The 20,933-nt window shown below is 36.4% G+C and overlaps 1 protein-coding gene across 1 annotated transcript in view; it reads left to right on the top strand.

Annotated features, from left to right (window-relative positions):
• The window catches only part of NCKAP5 (NCK associated protein 5), a 643,822-nt gene that overhangs the window by 522,253 nt on the left and 100,636 nt on the right, over nt 1–20,933 (top strand). Inside the window, exons 10-11 of the mRNA XM_081341973.1 lie at nt 14,845–15,030; nt 15,779–19,434. Coding sequence (XP_081198099.1) covers nt 14,845–15,030; nt 15,779–19,434 — 3,842 coding nt within the window. The remainder of the gene's footprint in view (nt 1–14,844; nt 15,031–15,778; nt 19,435–20,933) is intronic.

The following is a 20,933-nucleotide window of genomic DNA, read 5'->3' as shown; positions in this document are numbered from 1 at the left end:
ATTACAATGAGCTCCCTTTCCTTGTCCATTATATTTCAGAGGAGCTATCCCAAGTGACACTTTATTTCTCAAAGTCTATTTCAGGACAAGTAATATTTATATATACATAAGGAATGTAAACAAAGATGAAATAAAACTTTTTAACTGAATAATTCTTACATTAAACCAATATATTGCTTCATTTTCAGATGTTTAAGGGTTTGTGTTGAAATATATTTGGCAGATTGGGCTTGGAAATGACTCCCTGGATAGAACTGTTGATCATCTCCTCTGTCTGTATTGATGTTTGCAAAGGTTATCTAGATACAATAATCAATTCTGGAATTACTTTCTATATCTATGGAATCAGAAGATAAGTTCGTGAAATTACTGTTTAACAGAGATACCAGCTCTGAACTGCAGATCTTTGACCATACTGTGTTTCCCTGAAAGCAAGGCCTACCCCGGAAATAAGCCCTAGTTTTGGAGCAAGGCACACACCTAAAAGCTAGGGCGGGGGTGTGGAGCTGCCCCACCTTCCCTACACCCACTTACCTTGCAGCCAGGCCTCTCTTTGCCAGCCTACGTCTTCTTCTGAGGCCTCTTCTGCAGCCAGGCCTGCATTTTTCAGTCGCAGGCCTTTCTGGTAGGCCTGCACAGCTAAGAACCGAGCTATGGATTCAATCTATAGCTTGGATCTGCAAGAACCCTACAGCCAAGGACCTTGAATCATTAGCTCAGTACTCGGCTGCATAGGCCTTCCGGAAAGGCCTGACTGCAAAATGCAGGTTGGAATGCAGTTGCAGAATGAAGCTGCTCCTTTGGCCCCAGAAGAAGTGGACCGGCTGGGCGGGGCTGTCACTGCCAGAGGTGACTAAGGCATCCCCCCAAAATAAGACCTGGTGCCTCTTTTGGAGGCAAAAAAAAGACCTGGTCTTATTTTCAGTGAAACATGGTAGCTAGTACCACAACCTTAACAATAACAGCAACTTTATTGTCACTTTGAATGTACACCAATTGGCACACATCAAAATGAAATTTTGTTGCATACAGGTCTCAAAGGGCCACCGCCTCCAATATAGATTCCTTGTTTGTGGTCAGCTCAAATTTCAGAATGTCCATTTTAGTCTCCAGGGAACAAACGATGGCAAACAGGGCAGATGGAAATGGAGCTCCATGTGGATTAGCCCTCAAATTAGCTTGTATTCCTGCACGACAACCTCGCCTACTTTCCTTTTTCTGATCCTGTCTTCCACCTTTTCCTTAAAGGGGCCTTGCTCCTTTTCGCTCCTGGAGCACGCTGCTGCTGCCTCCAACTCCTCCAAAAGCCTCTCTCCCTTCTTCTGGGCCTGCCGACAGCCTCATCCAGTTCCTTCGCTCCATAAGCCCCAGGACCTCTCCTCCTCTGCCTCTTTCGGAAACAGCCCTTAAACATTTTTTTTATCTCCTCATTGCCATTTACAGGTAGTGCTTGACTTAAAACCATTGATTTAGTCACCAAACTTACAACAGCACTGAAAAAAATGATTTAAGGTCATTTTTCACACAATCGTTGTAGCATCCCCATGATCACATGATCACAATTCAGTTGCTTGGCAACTGGCATGTATTTATGATGATTGCAGTGTCCCAGGGACACATGATCACCTTTTGTGACCTTCTGATGGGCAAATTCAATGGGGAAGCCAGATTTACTTAAATTAGTGTTACTAATTTAACAGCAGTGATTCTGCTAACAATAGTGGCAAGAAAGGTAAGTAACATACAACAAAACAGGTTTCACAACTGTCTTGTTTGGTGACAGAAATTTTGGACTCAGTTGTGATTGTAAGTCAAGGATTAAATTTGGACATCTTATAACCCTATGGTGGCAAACCTATGGCACGCGTGCTACAGGTGGCATGCAGAGCCATTTCTGTGGGCACGCACGTGGTTGCCCCAGTCCTAGGCCTTCAGCTGGGGTTTATAAAACCTTTTCACTTTAGGCCTCCGCCACCGTGTACAAAAAAAAGATTCAATCAATCAATCAATTTCAACTTCTCATGGGAAAAAAAGAAATCTTGCAAAGTTGAAATTGACTGATTGAACACCCAGTCTGCCGTTACCACCGCAGCCATGCCCACCCAATGGGCCACGCCCATCCAGCACCCGACGATACATAGGTGGGTTTTGGGTTGCAGTTTGGGCACTCGGTCTGTAAAAGGTTCGCCATCACTGTTATAACCTATAATACTGAACTATTTTAGGTGTAATTTATAACTTACTATGAAAGTACAGCTCAGAACCCAAACAAACAAAAAACTGTATGATTAATTGATGCTAAAATGGAACGCATTCATAAGGATGAAGCAGTGGGTATTTCAATGGAATATCAAATATTAGAACTGGTATTAGATGTTTTACTATTGGTATGTCACTATAGTTCTAATCTCTAAAATGAGTCATTCTTTTTTCAGAACAGTGTTGGAAATATAATAAATAGATAAGTGTTTTTATGTCTGCTTTCTTTTTTCATATACCAGGCCAACATTGTAAACGTTTTAAATTTCAACAATATTGAAAAATGATTCATTGTAAAATGAAACACTTTCTGGTAAATTATAATCCATTTCCTAATCTGTGTTTCACTAAATCAGATATTCCTTCAAAGTATTCTGAAATAGCATTGTATACATAAATGGCTGCAAGGATTCTATATGCCTTTTATTGGAAAAGATCTTTGCCTCTTCAAAAGAATAGCTAAGTAAATTGTGGAATTATGCCTCTTTGTCTTAGTATTTAAAAAGTAATTATATTTGGAAATGATTCTCAGATGTAATTGTAATTGGAAATGATTCTTAGATAGCCGTAATATGCATACTTGTGTCATAACCAAAATTTGTATATTAATTTGATGTATAATTTAACATATTGTTTACCATCTAAAATCTGTTCTTTATAGTCTGAAATGTGTCACCAACATTCATTTAGTTTAAAGTTTTATATGGACATGTTTTCATTAGGAAATGATTGAGATGTCTAATAATGTCATCGGCTTTTAGTGATATATTAGAATGCATAGTTGTCTGTCATTTCTGATTTGTTGTTTGTTCGTATTTCACTACCTAAAAACCTGGTTATTTGATTTATCTGGCCTGGACTGAGGGGTTTTAAATTTTTAACTTTTTGGGCTGTTAATTGTTATTTAATTTTATTTTAACTCTATTTTAACTTATATTGTTTTTTAACTTTGCCCTGTAAACCGCCCTGAGTCCTTTGGGAATAGGGTGGTATATAAAACCAATTAAATAAATAAATAAATATTTAAGGAGGAGCAGGATGTCTATGAGGAGGATTGTATGTTTAATGTTTATATTATCAATTATTATGGGGATTCTAGGAATTAAGAATTACTTCACATTGACATTAAATTTTATATAGCAAGGGAAAAAACTGAGGATTAAAATGAAACATCTGCAGAATGTTAAAGAAAATGGGGGTTTTGGACTACCAGACCGGGAAACATATTATCACGCAGCGGCATTAACCTGGATTAGAGAATGGATAATTTTAAAGAATAAAAGATTATTAACTCTAGAAGGCCATGATCTGCAATTAGGCTGGCACGCATTCCTATGGAATGAGAAACAAGGGCTATATCAACATTTTCAAAACCATCGGATTAGACAAGCGCTACTTAAAATTTGGAATAAAATTAGAAAACAAAATTACATTAAAGTACCAGTCTGGTTGTCCACCCTTGAAGCGATAGTTTACCCAAATTTGTTTAATTTGGGAAACAGTACTACTTACAAGGATATTAAGAATGAAGTGGGAGAATTGAAATCTAGACAGGAACTAGAACAAGGGATAAAATTGGAATGGTGGGCTTACCTACAGATACAAACACGATATGGGAAAGATAAGAAAGAGTGGGGGATAAATATTCAAGAAACTGCATTGGATAAAATTTTATTGGGGCCAGATGAGAAACAAATAAGGAAATTGTATAGTTTGCTATTGGGGTATAAAATGTTTGAGGAACAAGTTAAAGAATCAATGCTAATATGGGCTAAAAATGTGGGACATGGCATTGATTTTGATATTTGGCAAATTCTCTGGTATAGAAATAAAAAGATAACGCTGGCCTCAGCTTATAAAGAAAATTTATATAAAATGTTTTACCGGTGGCATCTCCCCCCAGCACGATTAGCCAAAATGTACAAGACAATATCCCCTAGCTGTTGGAAATGTTCCGAAGAATTAGGTACTTATTTTCATGTTTGGTGGTCCTGTAATAAGACACAAAACTATTGGCAAATGATTCGGATATGGTTAGAAGAAATATCAGGAGGGAGTATAGATTATAGACCAGAATTTTTCCTACTAGGAATAACAACAGAGAAGCATACCAAAGAAGAGTTATATATAATGATACACATCATCACAGCAGTGAGAATGACGTTCGCCCAGAAATGGAAAAACAGTGAAATACCGGACGAGAGTGAAGTGATAAAAAAATTTGGGCATGCACAGAAATGGACAAGTTAACTTTGGAAATTAAAAATAAAGATCAGTCAAATTACTACAAAATTTGGAATAAGTTTTACGTATGGTGGGAACAGAAAGGAAGGTCACAGCAGAAACATACAGGATGCTGATTTCACATATTACTAGAATAAGGTGGTTGATAAGATTGAATATTGGATAACTGTATATAAATTATATGTATATAAAGTGTATACATGTGTATATAAAACACAAAAATGATGTAAGACAAGAAGGAATGTCAGACTGTTAACACCTTGTCCAAAGTTTTAAATAATAAAATTTAATTTTTTTTAAAAGAATTACTTCACATACAGCTATCTACTTGCAGCATTCTCAGATTGTTACTACTTTTTGTACTTCATACCCAACTTAAATTTGAATAGCAACGTATTTGTAGACCTTGTATTCCACTGCTATGGTAACAATGGATGCAATTTACAACATCTTTATTTTAAGAGTTCTATCAGCTCGGATTTGAAGCTTTTTTTTCTGTTGTGGTGGTGATGGTAGAGGAGGAGGAAGAGGAAAATATTACAAATAGGCTTGTTTTGCAATGCCATGAAAAATTGTTTGCTTGCTTGCTTTATTCATTAAAAAAACAAACAGCTCTAATGATGTTATTGGTAATGTATTGTATATTTTTATCAGGCTTAAAATTCTTTTGAATTTTGACCATCAAAGGGTCATATTTACATAAATTCCAAAACTTATTGTATTTGCAGTTAAAACAGTCCAGGCTTAGCATTCATGTAAAAACTTGGTAATTAGTATACAGATTAATCTGGGGAAATTGGCATTAGGTGACTAATCCTTCCAAGCAAAATTGAAAGAATTGAGTATGTAATCGAACTGCATATGGAATATTAATGCGCAAAATCCTCTTGAGTCTCCACCTCCCCGATACAGTTATTTTCTATTGACATTAATTGCTCCTAACAGATGACATTAATGAGTCTGAGTTAAAATTTGTTCAAGGGAGTGCTTTGCAAGATCAATGCTGTTCAAGAGTGGGCTCATTTTTATAATCATGCATCATTATTTTACAATCATATACAGAAACTGCTAACTAAAATAAAGTTCACCTGTTGATTACTCAATAAGTGATTATACAATGCTTTCTACAGCACTAGGAACCTACAATTATCAATCTAGAAAAATGCTTTGATAAATAATGTCATATACAGTAGAAAAGTGTTGCTACTTTTTCATAAATAAACAATTCCTCTTTGTTCTATGTCTTGGACCCAGTAAAAGGAGAAATTACAATAAAGCTGTTTTGCTTTAAAATCCTTTATTCTCCCCTTGACATTTATCTTCTGCATTTGGGATTTCTGCATTGCTGAACTTTTGCATACTTGGCAGATTATTCTTTGGTCATTCTATTATTCCTGCCCAGGAATCTTTGACTTGGGGATTTCTTTTCAGAGATAGAAAAGAATCCAAGTTTGATGTAATTGCAGCTGTTCAGGTTCCCATGAGTTTTCTTGCATTTGATTTCTTCCTTTAGCAAATTCTTACCTCTCCAAGAAGTGGGTGTGGTGAGGACAATAAAACTCATCCTAGAATTAGAGTGCTGTAGAAGGAGAAATAACAACGCTTTCTTCTTCTTCTGAAGTCCACTATCATTTCGCTGGCTGAAGTAAAAAGTGCCATTCTTTGCAAAAAGAAATAATTCTTAGCCATGTCCCCAAGATACCTTTTTGAGTATTGATTACATCTCAAAAGTTTGTGAGAAATTGTCAAGGAGCTTTTTATTAAAGCTGGGAACCATATTATTCATCCTGGTTTTATGATATATTATGTATGAACTTTTAAAAATTCATGGGCCTTGCTTCTCCCCCCCTCTCCTTTTTTGAATGTGCTTCCCTTTGTGCTTATTTGGCAAAACTTTAAAGAAAATGACTTTCATGTTTCATTGAGGAAAGCAAAACATAGCTTACATAAATAAATAAATCATAAAAAATAGAATTAAAGTACAAAAGACCTGAAAATGTATCTTTTTCATGTATAAATATAAAAATTTGACAGATTCCAATTTGATATGATAAAATATTGTTTCAAAGGTTCTGAACAAGAATAATGACCGCTCATACAATCTGTAATTTAGCTTTCATGATACATTTTTATAGTTTTAGCTTGGCAATAGCTTCATTCAACAATTGCCATTCCTTGCTACTTAACAATTATGTATTTAAATTATAATCTTAAGCAGGGTTTTGTACTCTGAATGTGTTAAACCCTATGATTAAAAATGCTTGTCATGAAATGCAAATTAATAAACCAATGGACAAGTTAAATATATGTAATTAGTGCACCCCAGGAGTAATCTTTGAAACTTTTGAGAGGATATCTAAAGAAATGATTCAATCTCTGCAGGACAAAAATTACTGTCTGTTTAAATAGAAAGATATATTTAAAGACATCCATGGATGCTTGAATATCATTCCGATGCTTTTTATTTCTTTTAAAGTCCATCCTCAGCCCTCATTTTCATATTGGATAAGGTAGAAAGAATAAGCAGAACTTGGCTGAGTAGCGTGATGATCTTATCAGGTCAGAAATTTGCCCAGACAGTTATCTGATCTTTCAACAGCTTTGATATCATGGCTGGAAAGGAGAGGTAACTCTAATCATGAGATAAGACCTTGACTATGGCCAAGCACACTGCTGTGAACATAAATGCCTCTATGTGATATAAGATTGTAGAAAGAATTTGCAGCCTTTCTTGTGTACAGACTGTCCTGCTATGAGCTGGTTCCCTTTCTAGAGCTGCTTCATTATGTTTTGGGGTTGGCAGCAGATCATTAGTGCTTTTCGATCCTGGGTGATTTTAATCTTCTAGTTTTCAGGATTGACTAAAGCTTGAGAGTTGATTTCCTCCATAGTGACCATAGGCTTGTTTGAAGTTATCCTGGCTCTAATTCAGGGGATGGTTTTACTTTGGATCTCATTTTTATCTCCGAGCAGTTATTGGAGCATCTGAAAATGAATGGTTGGTAGGATTAGATCATACTCTGATTCCATTGTGATTAGGAGACCCTGTAGGTTGATTGGACTAATTTGGGTAGTCCACCCAAAGCACCTAAAAAATCCAGTTTGTTTTCAGAGGGTGCTTGAATATTTTTCCATCTCTCTGACAGGCAATAATGTTAACACCTAATAAGCAGCAGATAACACAAAGCAAACCAGGTGTTGAGTGCTATTGTTTTCTACCCCTAGCCATTTAGCACCCTGCCCCCCACCGAGGTTCACAGGTCTGGGAAATGTGCACTTTTTCCAATTATAATTTTGCACTCGTGTTAAATCAAATGAGGAGTTTGGGATATGTAAATTTGATGGGTGCCTTGCAAATCTATTTTATATGCCCCTCATTTTTGTCTGAGTGCACTCAGATGCCTAGTTTAGACTCTCAATTAGAATATTCATAAAAGGGGATGTTCTTGTGAGGATTCATGATGAACTAGAAGATGTCCCTTAAGTAGTGGGGATGGCATTGTGGTGGATATTGATAGCCAGGCAGTGAATTTTGGCCCATGCAGTATTGCCACATAAAGGAGAGATGTTGAGATACACCAGTTGTACCCTGGACAGCTGTTCCTTGTGAGCAGAGCACAGGAACTGATGTTGTTGTAGTTCACTTGTGAGTTAAGCAACTGAAAATTGGGAGATTTCAACTAGGCTCACGGTTTTAATGTGGCATATATGGACACAAGGTTCATATATGTGAGCCTCATTTCCTACATTCTTAAACACTTTCAGAATGTAATTAATTTATAACTAAAGAGAGAATAAGAAGATTCAACCTGGCAAGTCAACATTCTTTCTGGATTACAAAGGAGGGAAAAAGGTTTTAAAGATTTAAAAACTTTTGGCAAAAGTTAACAGGGAGCAGATGTAAAAAAAAATTAAAACTAATAAAAGGAATACTTATTTTGAAAGATTACCTTTTTGATATTTTTAAACAAATTGAAATTAAAATAGACAAATTAACTAGATCTTTATGTAAATGTTTTTGTTTACTATTAAAGAGTATGGACAATTGGTAGATTTTATAAAATAGAAGATAAAGGTAATACTAGGCAGACTGTGATGCTAAGTGTAACTATAGTGATGCCAAGTATAATTGCAGAGTGCCATTTGAGTCAAAAGTATGAAGGGCAGAGAAAGACCAAATGGGGGGGGGGAAATGGAGGGAGCTTGTTTTTTTCCCTTGTACAAGACACATTCATTTTTGGATTATAATATCATAATGGTAACTGCCAGAAAAACAACAAAAATAATAGATAGGACAAGAGGATCACTAGAGCAATCCACAGGGAGAAGAATTATACCAGATTTGCTTCAAAAAAAAGTTTGAACAATTGAGCAGTATAGATACAATATGTGTCTGAAGATGTAAAACAAATTAATGAAAATATGGAAATTTGGGAGAATAAAATAGAAGCTATAGACAGAAAGTTGAAAAGAGAATTAATAATTGGCTCTATTGGAATTGAAAGACAAGGAATTTTGTTTGAGATTTAGAGCAACCTTAGAGGATTCTGGTGAAAATATTACAGAAAAGGATATTAAAGATTTAGCAAATTTTTCAGATTGGGTTTAAGAGGATACAAGGCAGAAACTGGTGATGTATATAGAATAAATACAATATTTGCAAGAATAGGAAATCTTTCAAGGGATGCTTTGGTGCACTGTCAGGAAGAAGGCAAGAGTTCACGTTTTGCAACAGCATTTTAAGACAAGACAGAAGATTGATAATATGGATGTAATTGTTCTTAAAGCAATTCCAATTAGAAGCCTTCCTAAGAGAAAAGACTACTCTTTTGTGACTGAGAGATTAAAGCAGAAAAATATCCCATTTCATTTGGAAAGTGTGATTTTTTTTACTATTAAATGGCAGAGGTTCAATTGCATTCTGTCCAGAAGGTGAGGGAATTTTAAAAATAAAAAAATCAAGAGCTGAAGGAGATTCAAATAGAGGTGTCAGATGAAAATACACAAAAGCTCCAAAAATGCCATAAAAAAACCTCAAAGGGGATGACACTGAATGAGGTGCAATTGGTATTATTTTTAGGAAGGAAGGAAGGAAGGAAGGAAGGAAGGAAGGAAGGAAGGAAGGAAGGAAGGAAGGAAGGAAGGAAGGAAGGAAGGAAGGAAGGAAGGAAGGAAGGAAATTGTTTTATATGAACATCCTCAACTACGATATAAATCTGTGTTTAGATTTGTTAGGGTGGAAGTCAATGTGCATAGAACTAATACTGGGATTTGTGCTTCAAATGAGGACAAAGCACTGTTCTATAAAAACGTACAGAGAGATTAATTGATTTCTCTGATAAAAATTGAAGTGTGATAGGTAATTGGAATGGAATGATCTCTTGATAACTGGATAGAACTTCTGAGAAAAATATTAAAATCAATTACAGAAAATTACAAAAGTTTTCTTTGATGTGATGAACAATTTGGGGCTAGTTAATATCTGGAAACAGAAAAATGGCACTCCAAGAGAGTACACCCACTATTCTTAAAGACGTAGATTCTTTTCAACAAGAGACTTGATTTTGATTTCAAAGAACTTGGCTACTAAGTTTGCTGAAGTAGAGATTTTACCAAAGACTTTATCAGATCATAATTCTGTGAATTTGGTTTATAAAAGAAAATCTAGTTCTTTTAGATGGAAATTAAATGTTGCTACAGAAAGAAGCAATAGTGGAGAAGTATAAAAAGAAATTAAAATATTTTTTGAAAATAACTTAAGTAAAGGCATTGATTTAAAAATGGTTATGGTATGCAACTAAAGTTTTAAAGCAAATTAAACTAAATTAAAGTTTTTATTTTATTTTATAAAACTCAAAAAACATCAAGAGAAAAGTTATTTTGGATGAGAAAAAGGAATGAAAGGAATTTGTAGAGAGATTAAGCTTTTATGAGAGTTATTTATATGACAGTTATCTATGTAAAAGAAATGGAAATAAAAAGTAGATTATATAAAACAAAAAAAAAATGAGTCTGCAAATAAAGGCACAGAAGTGCCTGGCATATAAATTACAAAAAGAAAAAAAAGAAAGAAAGTGATATTGAAATTACAAGAGGGAGATACTGTATTAATGGACAACTTGGCTATATAAAAAGCATTTTATCAATATTACTCCAACTTGTGTAAAGGAAGTGACATCTCTGTAAAGAAGACAGATGAATATCTAAAGAAATAAAATATACTGACAATTACTGAGGCAGAGAGACAGATTATGAATGGACTTGTAACAATAAGGGAAGGTTCTGAAGCTGTAAAAAACATTAAACCAGGAAAGTTGCTTGGGCCAGATGGATTATTAGGTCCTTAATATAAATGTTTTGAGGATGAACTTTTATAACCTTTCAAAGATATGATGTATTCTACCTTACAGGGAGGAATTGTTTTCCACTTTGGGTAGTGGCATGATATTTCTGGCACAATAAAGTCAATGTTAATGGGAATTTTAAAAATTATTATGTTAGACATGCCATGTTGAGAATATGACATCAATAAAATCCAGTTTATGCCTCAAAACACCTTTGTGGCTCTCTGAACAAGAAGTATTCTATAGATGAGAAATAATAGGCAAACACAAATGGCTATGTATCACGAAATACTAGAATGTTATCAAGACATATATAAAATAAAATTAAGAGATGAACTAGTGGCACAGGGATATAGTCAATGGTTTTGTTATTTACAGTTATTAAAAGAATCTAAAGTAGACAAGATTTTGAGCATTGTAAGTCTAAGTTTGAAATGTGAAGAACATATAATTGCTAAAATGTATAAACTTAATAAAATTTTAAGCAGAAGAACAATGGAAACGTACAATAAAGCTGGCTAAAAACATTAGTTATAACATACAGATGGAATAATGAGAAATGATATTGAAAGAATTGAAATTTACACTGTTACAATGTTAATTTTTTTATAAATTGATACACTGCTGGTATATCAGCAGTGAAATTATATAAAATGTGTAAAGGGATTTCAAATTTATGTTGGAAATGTGAACAAGAGTAGATATTTTATCATGTCTGGTGGACATCTAAAAGAAAACTAGAAAATTTGAATTCAAATTCACACACTAATTCAGAAAATATTAAAGATTAATACACAATTCAGACCAGATTTTTTTTCTTTTGGGATACATGGATAAACAGTTGAAATTTGAATTCAAATTCACACACTAATTCAGAAAATATTAAAGATTAATACACAATTCAGACCAGATTTTTTTTTTCTTTTGGGATATATGGATAAACAGTTGGGGGAAAAAAGCCGTGTTTTGTATGTGATAACTGCAAGTGAAATTATTGTACACACCAAGATAACAAATTTCAGCACTACCCACAATGGAGGAATGGTTGATGAAGATGATGTAACTAGTCAAGATAATATATTTTACTAAAATGTCTTCTTCGACAATATCTATGTTCATCGCTGACTGGAAGTCCCTTATGGACTTTTTGCATGAATTTAAATAATGTACTTACGCTTGGTGGTTTTGATGATCATACAGGTTTAAGTTACAGAAAGAGAGTTAATCACAAAATATGTAGTACAGTAAATTTATAACTGTACTTACAACTGTTGTGAAGAAGATCAGAAGCTACTTATTTGTATGCTTGATTTTCTTTTCTGTTTTTCTTTTATTTTTTTCTTTCTCATGCTTTTAATTTTCTCTTTGATTTCTGTCTTTTTCTTACTAACTTTAATTTGTATTAGTTTTTTTTTATCTTTCCTTTTAAAAAATTATTGAAATAAAATTATATTAAAAATAGAGTAGTCATAACGGGAAACAATTCTGCAGCCAAGCTTTCCGTAAACAAGCATTACTTCATGCATTTGCCTATTCCCACCACAGTATAAGCACAGAGGAAGCCTTGAGAGCTATTAGTATTAAAGAACACATTATATGATAGAATATTAAAAAGGATTGTTACAGAAGATATTCAGTTTAGATCAGGGGTCTTCAAACTTGGCCCTTTTATGACTTGTGGACTTCAACTCCCAGAATTCCTCAGCCAGGCACGCTGGCTGAGGAATTCTGGGAGTTGAAGTCCACAAGTCATAAAAGGGCCAAGTTTGAAGACCCCTGGCTTAGATCCTACATGTTATTATTTAGGATGGATGGGTGTTCTGCTTTTTGCATTCCTTAGAAGCACCTCAATACTTCTGGGTTGAAAGGTTTAGTCAGTGACATTTGTTGCCCTGGGGATGCCCACTTGGGGGGCTCCTTTAATGTCCCTGGTAGGAACTAGAGCAAAGGACGGGAGCTCAACCCCACCCCATGGCAGTTCTCAGGTCTCAAACATGGGATTGCTAAACTCCTACCGGCGTTCCAACCACTTGAGCCACCATGCTGCTGAGAGGCTCAGGTGTATCATAGATACAGTTCCTGCCACCTTGTCACTGAAGCATCAGGATACCCTGACGTAAGATTGTTGATGTGGAAGAAAATTAGATGTTCTTCCAAAGCAAGAAATAAATCAATCCATATGAAAAAAAAATAGAAATCCCAGGTTTTTTATAAAACAAATTAAGTCTTGTGATGATTTCACTAATCTAGAAGGGCTACCACTCGGAAAGAAGTTAAATGTTTCAATGAAAATTAGGTTCACATTTCATCAGTTCACTAATATTTTGTGGCCTTCCCCACCCAGATTATGTCAGAACAGTATTAACAAGTCCCTTTTTGATTGAGAGAGATTCATTATGTTTATTTTTTTTTTCTGGCCCATTTTACACATCACAACAAAATAGTCCAATTATGATCACCAGAGACAATAATATTCTGAAATATATCATTTTTTTAATCCCATTTATATCCCGCCCTTCTTCGAAGACTCAGGGCGGCTTACAATCTAAGCACAAATCAAATGTGCTTAGCAATAGCCTTCATTCTATGTATATGCCTGCTTATTAGGGCTTTCGCCCCTCCCAAGCGGCATTATTTTTGTCCATAACAAATACCAGAGTTGGACATGAGCATCCTATAGTGTCTCAAAACCAACTTCTGTGAGCTTGGAGGGCAAAGAAGTGTAAGATTCATTATTATCGGCACAATGAGTAAATCCAAATTTACGCTGGGATGTTTTCTTCTCTACTTTTAAGAATGTGGAATAAAATTAGTATGCATTGATATTGAGGCTTAGAACCAGGGGGATCTCTGGCAAACGGGCAAGCAGCCACAGTACTTGATCAACAATTATTAGATTGAAACCCAGGTTAGGAGACATTTCATCTTGTATAATGAACTGCTTGCACATAAGCTTTGCATGGATATCAGAGTAGATTGTTTTTATCTACTCTAAGTGATGTAGAGCAATGTAGCCGCATAGCCTTGCAATGCTCATGAATGTGGGGAAAATGTTTTTGAAATTCATGAGACTTGGTGCCAAATGCCAAGGAAATGCAAATATGTTATTCATTGGATATTCATTATCATTTCTGTGGAGGTACTGTACAAATATTGTAAATAAACAAAGTAAACAATTGTCTCTGGTCCATTTCATAAAGAGGCTTTATAGCACATTTTGTGCAAGATTTCTGAGCATGCAGGACGCTCTGACCTTTGTAGGAAATGCAATGCTCATTTGGAGCAAAATTAAAACACATCTACCAACTTCTGTGTAGCTTCTTTCTTCATTATTCTGTTCCTTGAAATTGGTGTTTAGTCACAGAAGCCGAGATTGCATTTGGAAAAGGCTGATAACTACTCAAGTAGTAAAGGCAGCCATAAAGTGTCAATAAATAGCATAAGCTGGAGGTTTTAGCTGTCGGACAGTGACACAAAGATGGATTGTCCTACGCTGGAGACTTTCTTAGACAAAGCTTTAAACTAGATAGGAAACCAAAATTAGACTGTAATGGAGAGATTCCATTCTCAGTGGACATTCCAGTTGGGGCACTAAATTAATTTACCTTGCACAGTTTTCTAGGGCCTCATCTGTTACCTTGTGGGGCTATAATGCAGTTGTCAAGATGTTCTTGTACTGCTTTAACGTAAGCTTCAGTATCTTTCTAGAGCACATTGCTAATAAACATTGTATATTTCAAGCAGACTGTCACTGAAAGACTAGCACGGATAGGGCGTGCATAATTTAAGGAAATAAATTTTTAAAACAAGCAAATATTGAGAAATGTTAATCTTGTAATAAGGATGAAATATAAGCATAGTGGTTTTAATATTTCTTCAATAGTTGTATTGGTGTGAATACAAATAGGTTGTTGATTTGTCATCTTATTCAAGAGAGATGCTGTCACACTCTTTTTTTTCAGCCCACCAAATAATGTCATCTGCTTTGTTGCTTTAGGAATGCCAGCAGAATATGAAATCTGGAATACCTGCCTTGAAATGCCAGAATCAGTTAAATGGGTTTGGCCCTCACCAAGTTTATCCTCGAAGCAGCTGCAGCAGCAGTGAACTCTCCTTGTCTAGTGCCTGCAGTGAATATTCCAGCAGTTCCTCTTGGAATGATGGGAAAGCATGCAAGAAAAAGGTAAGCTATTGGTCACCTTTGATTTAGTAGAAAATTGAAGTGCCTACAATTTTTTTGATTATTGGCAAGGGATGCTTCATAAGCTTAGCTTAGAAGTTGAAACAATGAGGGCATGATGGGAAGGACAAAGAAATTTGGAGTATCGAGATCAGAGTCCTAAATGTAAATCTAGAAGTATTGTGGCTTCCAGCAGAAGTGGAACATCTAATCTGAAGTATCCCTTTCCCTTCCCCTTCCCTTCTTCACCTATTCCAATTCATTCATTTTTATTTGAAGTCAGATTATTCTCATCACCAGCTGAAGTTCATGAACACTCATAGTTTCATCTGGGACTTGCTCCCATTCTTTGCTACTTTGGTGGATTATTATTATTATTATTATTATTATTATTATTATTATTATTATTATATTATTATTATTATTATTTTATTATTATTATATTATTATTATTATTATTATTTTATTATTATTATTATTATTATTATTATTATTATTATTATTATTATTATTATTATTATTATTATTATTATTATATTATTATTATTATTATTATTATTATTATTAGTAGTAGTAGTAGTAGTAGTAGTAATAGTAGTATTTGTTATATCTGGGGGCTTGTAGGGGGGGAGAAATCCCTCCTACTTTTCTCTAGGCATGAAGTTCAAACCCTGCATTTTTAGTCCTACTGACTGCTAATTCTGTAGTAATAACTAAACACATATATTTTCTTTTTCCCCTTTCAAATTAGTCAGTAAGCTGGGATAAAAGGATAAGTATAGGCTCTTCACTCCCCAGCAACCATTCCAGTCCTGCTGATGACCTACCTCCAACTCGTATCAAGGAAAACCACATTTTGGATGGGCTGAAGAAGCTACAAAAACAAAAAAAAATATTAGAACCTCCTTCGGTTGTATCCAAATGGGGCTATAAAGATTGCATGGATTCTAACGAAGGAATCTATTCTCCTGGAATTAAGTATGGCACTCCTAAAGAACAGGCTAATGGCAGGCCTGAAACGGAAGAGGCTTGCCTAGATCGCCAAAAAATCTTTGTGTATGATTCTGATTCCCACGAGGATGTGGATGATGACTCTTCATCTTTAGCACTACTGCATGAACTACCAAGAAAAGACTGTCGGCACTACTATAATAAATTAACTCACAGTGTTTCTGACAGCTTATTTGGCTGGGAACCTGATAGAAGGCATTTATCAGAAATAAGTTCTTACTTTAATTCAAAGGAGAAGCCCGAAAAACTGACTAGTTTTGTCAATGGATTTCAGTTGGGTGCAAAATCGTGCAGGGATATGAAGCTGCCTGTGCTACAGATAGATAAAAGTCTTTCCAGTGTAAGCTGGAGAGACCTTAATTTACACCTTTCAGATACTGATGACAATGAAATCCTTGATGAATTACATTTAGAAAGCAGCGACGAGAAAAGCCCACCGTATTTGTCATTAGCACCCTCTGCACAAAAGAACACAGAGAGCTGTGGTGTGCTTGGGGAGAAAGGAAACACTCAGCTGGCATCTTCTGAGAAACAAGCCCCTCCCTCAGACATCAGGACAAAGGCATGCAATTTTATTAAGCAACAAAAAATTCTAAAGAAGACTTCTTCAGAAGAATGTATTACTGTAATATTCGATGCCGAAGATGGCAAACCTATTGAATTTAATTCGCATCAGGCTGGAATTGTTACTGTAACTAGAAATGAAATTTCAATTCACCAGCCGTGCGATGCAGAAAACACTACGTGTTTATCTCAGGGAGTATCTAATTTGCAAAAAGCAATAGATGCTAAAAGCTGCCATGTTATGCAAATGCCTGTTAATAAAGCAGAGAGAAAAACTGCCCCAAGTGATTTCAAGGATGATTGTGCAAATGTCCCTACTCCCCACATCAGAGATTGTCCTATACATTTCGGAAAACCACCGTGTCAGAATACCTCTCAACAAAAACTAACCAAGCCCGGATGCAGTATTTCTTCTAATTTGAGCTCCCCTTCTTGTATCCAAGGGGGTAATAATCAAAAACACAAGTTAACAAAAGTATCCAGCAGAGACAAGTTTTTACCACAGACAGGAACAGTGGCCATGGCTGAAAACTTTCCTTTAGTCTCTTCACATTGCTTTAAGACCTTGGATAAGGGTCCACTGTCACCTGCAAAATGGTCGAGACACAAAAAGATGCCAAATCCAAATCAGAATTCAAAATTAAGCTTGAATAACTGCAAGATGTTAGCCCATCCAGAAACTAAGAATTTGCTCTCCAAATCAACTGCCCTGCCTCAGCATCTTCTAGAGCCTGTCCATAGTGAAGAGAAACCAACCAGAGATGTCCATTGTGATGGGCCACCAGTGGAGGCCAGATCTCCGTCCCCTCCCCTTCCTCCTGACAGATCAGCTTCACTGTTAATTAGGCCACATTATGAACATTCACCCCCTGCTCTTGACCAACCAGGAGCGGGTTTTCTCAGTGATACAAGAAAAGATGTCCAGTTGTCACCACAGAAAGGAAATTCAGTGCCTGTTTGTCATCATGTTGCTGTTTATGAAACAAAAACTGCTAAGTTGCCTGCAACACCTCCAGATGAATTAAACCATTTTCAGGACAAGGGAGAAGGCAAATGCATATCAGAAAAGTCCCCTGCCACAAGCCAAGTCATTTCCAAGATTTTCACCAAGAAAATTGGTCCACCAAATTCAAACTTGCCCATGTTCTACAGCAACCAAGAACTGTATAATTCTAGAGATGTCCCTACAGCTTTCACACCACAAGATACAAGCTCCCTGTCTCAGGAGACTGGTGTACCTCAGAAACCAAAGTTTCCCGAAAGTTTCTGCCCTTCATTGGAGCATCATATAAGTACAGTTGGGGAACAGAGTGTATTGCCTCAAATTAACCCTTCTCCAGTTCCTTTGCTATTTCAGGGAAGGGATGATGGAAACTTGTCTGACAAGGTCCTGAAGCCCCATCTCTCTGTGGGACTGAAATTATTCATAACATCTCCCCGCTTTGTCAGAAAGAGTTCCACTGTGCCAGGAAAGCAGGAAAAAGACTGTATGAATGCAGCCTCTAAGTGCAGTGTGAATTCAGATAAACGGAGGCAAGGTGAATCTTCACCTCAAACCACTGTAGACTCGGCGGACCCTGAAGAATGGAGTCCAGAGCCCCAAATAAAGGAAAGTTTCTCAAAGAAGCTCAAAATGGACCCAGCCTTCCCCATTTCCTCTGAAACGTGCAATTTGATAGAGCCGGACAGATTTGAAAACAAATCTGTTAAAAGATCCATTTCTTCTTGTAATAAAGCATACCTGAAGCCAGCTCTTGGCATGACTGGAGCCAAGGCCCGTAGTCAAAGTTTCAGTATTTATACTGAAGAAATATTGCAGGCACCTTCCCCAGAACGGTTGGGAAAAGTGAGAACACAGATTATAACAAATACATCAGAACGAGGGAATTCCTTGACCAGGCAAAACTCAACAGTGGAGGGATTACAAATGAAGTTTGTTTCAGAATCGGCTGGGACAGCAGAGGTGGCTCCTGCAGTTTCTTGCACTCGGCAAGGTGTTTGTGCAAAAGTAACTGGTTCCAATAGTCAGATGAGCAACCCAAGCAAGCTGCCGTTTCGAACGTCTCCAAAAAGAGATCTGTGCGCCAGTGTTTTGAAAAAGGGGATCCACAAATCAGCATCCCAGAGTGAGGTTCCAACTACATCTGGCCAAGATGAAAAAAGCAGTGACGTTTCCAAGCGTCAGTCAGCAGTGGAAAAAAGTGTTACGCAGACAGAAATCAACCAAACCAGTGTTTCCTCAGTTTTCCCATTTCAGAAAAACATGGACAGGATTGAGCGTCATCATAAAGCCGAAGGAAGCAAGACAGCATTGCAAGAAATGTGTCTAAATGGTCCCGAAACCTCTGGAAAGGCTTCGGTTTCAAACAGCTCACATCCTACAATAGAAGAAAAAGTGATGTTGTGCATCCAAGAGAACATGCAGAAAGGACAAGGGCAAAACCCAACTGGGCCTGAGATGAAACCAAAAAATGGGGGCCCCTCTCTTGCCAGCTGGTTTGGTTTCCGTAAAAGTAAACTCCCAGCTCTGAACAGCCGAAAAATAGATACCTCAAAAGTCAAAGTAGAAAAGAAAGAGGCAAAAGGTTCAGCTTTTGGAAGTAAGCAAGCAAAATCAGAAAAAAGGAAAGACAAAAAGAAAAGCGAACAACACTGCGAAGCGGAAAACGAGCTGAACAGGAAAACTTCTGTCCTTTTAGATGGTGCTCCCAAAGGAAAAAAATTGGCAAAAGCTGTTCATCCAAACACAAACCAAACAAGATCCGAACAGAAAAACAGCCCTACTGCTACCTACTCAGGAAAAGACAACTTTATGAAAGAGCTTTTACACAGGTAAGAATTTTAGCATAGGTGGATTTAGAATCTTCCCTTTTACATCACAAATAGTGACAGTCTATGCAGATTAACTGTGTGACCTTCTTTTGATTTTTTTTTATCTTCCCCCCCCCTTGCTCCGCAGCATTCTTCCCATTTTTAACATGAAACTCTGCAAGCTACTTTAGAAACTGCAAGACGCTCACTTAAACAATGCAGAGTAGCGGAGTTAAGTGAGAAGAAGAACTTTGCAGTCATTATCTAAATAGCTTCAGAAAGAGAAAAGGAAAGATTTGTGTGCTGGCTGGAGTGAGGGAAATAGGCAAAAGTAACTTCTGCCACCAGCCGGTTTCAGAGAGCTGTTGGCAAGGATCTCTGGAAAGCAGGAGAGAGAACCTGGCCAAAAAAAGCACAAAAGAGGGCAGAGAAGGGCAGGATAAAGAGATGATAGGCTACAGCAGCTTGATAAGGTAACTTGCCAGGATCTATTAGTAATTCTAAGACTAAAAATAATCCTTATTTGGATTGAATCTATTGGAAATTAAAAAATAAATAAATGTACAGACACGCACACACACACACACACACAAACACACACATATAGAAAGTGTGTCCTTTTTTCATTGGCTCAAAGGGTTTAGATTTAGGACATCATCAGCTAGCCTAATCGCAGCTCAGCCATATTTGGACATTGAACTAGCACTTAGTTCAGTTCATGTACTGTTTCTTTAGAAGTTGGTGATAAATTACAAATCCTTTAAAGCCTTTGTGATTAAGCCCAAGGCTTTTTCATTCTATAGAAATCTCCCTTTGTTTCCTCTTTGATGGTAGGGTGTTGTTGTTGTTTTTTAATATGGCCTGGAACTTGTTGGCATTTTTTAAAAAAAATTCAGCAGAACAATAGTTCACCTGGTTTGTGTCTCATCCTTTTTTTTTAAAGGAGAGACTTGATTTTATCTGCTGCGTTGATTGTTCTTCAACTTTAATTGTTGCTTGACAGTTGTAATTTGCTTTTTTGTGTGTGATTGATCTCTGCTAAGACTGTAGGAAATTGCGTGTTCTTAAATAACTGGGGGTCGGGAAGAAACAGCCACTTTCTGATAATTTTGCTTGTTAGCTTTGAACATGATCAAACAGTGCAATCTCAGAAAGGGTAGCCTGTGCTGAGCTGCGGTATTTGAGACGGCTGACAAGGGATCACAGCGTTGTTCCATCTTTCAAATGGAAAGTAGGAATCTCCTATAAAAATTCTGCCATGTCTGGGAGAGGATTTGTAGCCAGCTCTCGCTTCCGGGTCCCCCCCCCTTTTTAGGGAGACATCTGTTTATAATGCAGATGTGCATTCACACATGCAAAACACCAACACCATCTGCCAAATAGAGTGACATATCCCCATAAAAACAGCTCCACATGGCTGCTCTGATCATTTCTATCTGCTTTTTGTTAGCCAGGTCAGTGGTCTTTGAAATTAAAGAATAGTCAGCCTTATTAAAACGAATACAGTTTTTAAGCCTCAC

Source organism: Vipera berus, assembly GCF_964194415.1.
Source record: "Vipera berus genome assembly, chromosome: 1".
In the NCBI taxonomy this organism is placed as follows: Eukaryota; Metazoa; Chordata; class Lepidosauria; order Squamata; family Viperidae; genus Vipera; species Vipera berus.
Note: the sequence above shows the minus strand (reverse complement) of the source record. Positions and strands in the feature narration are given on the sequence as shown.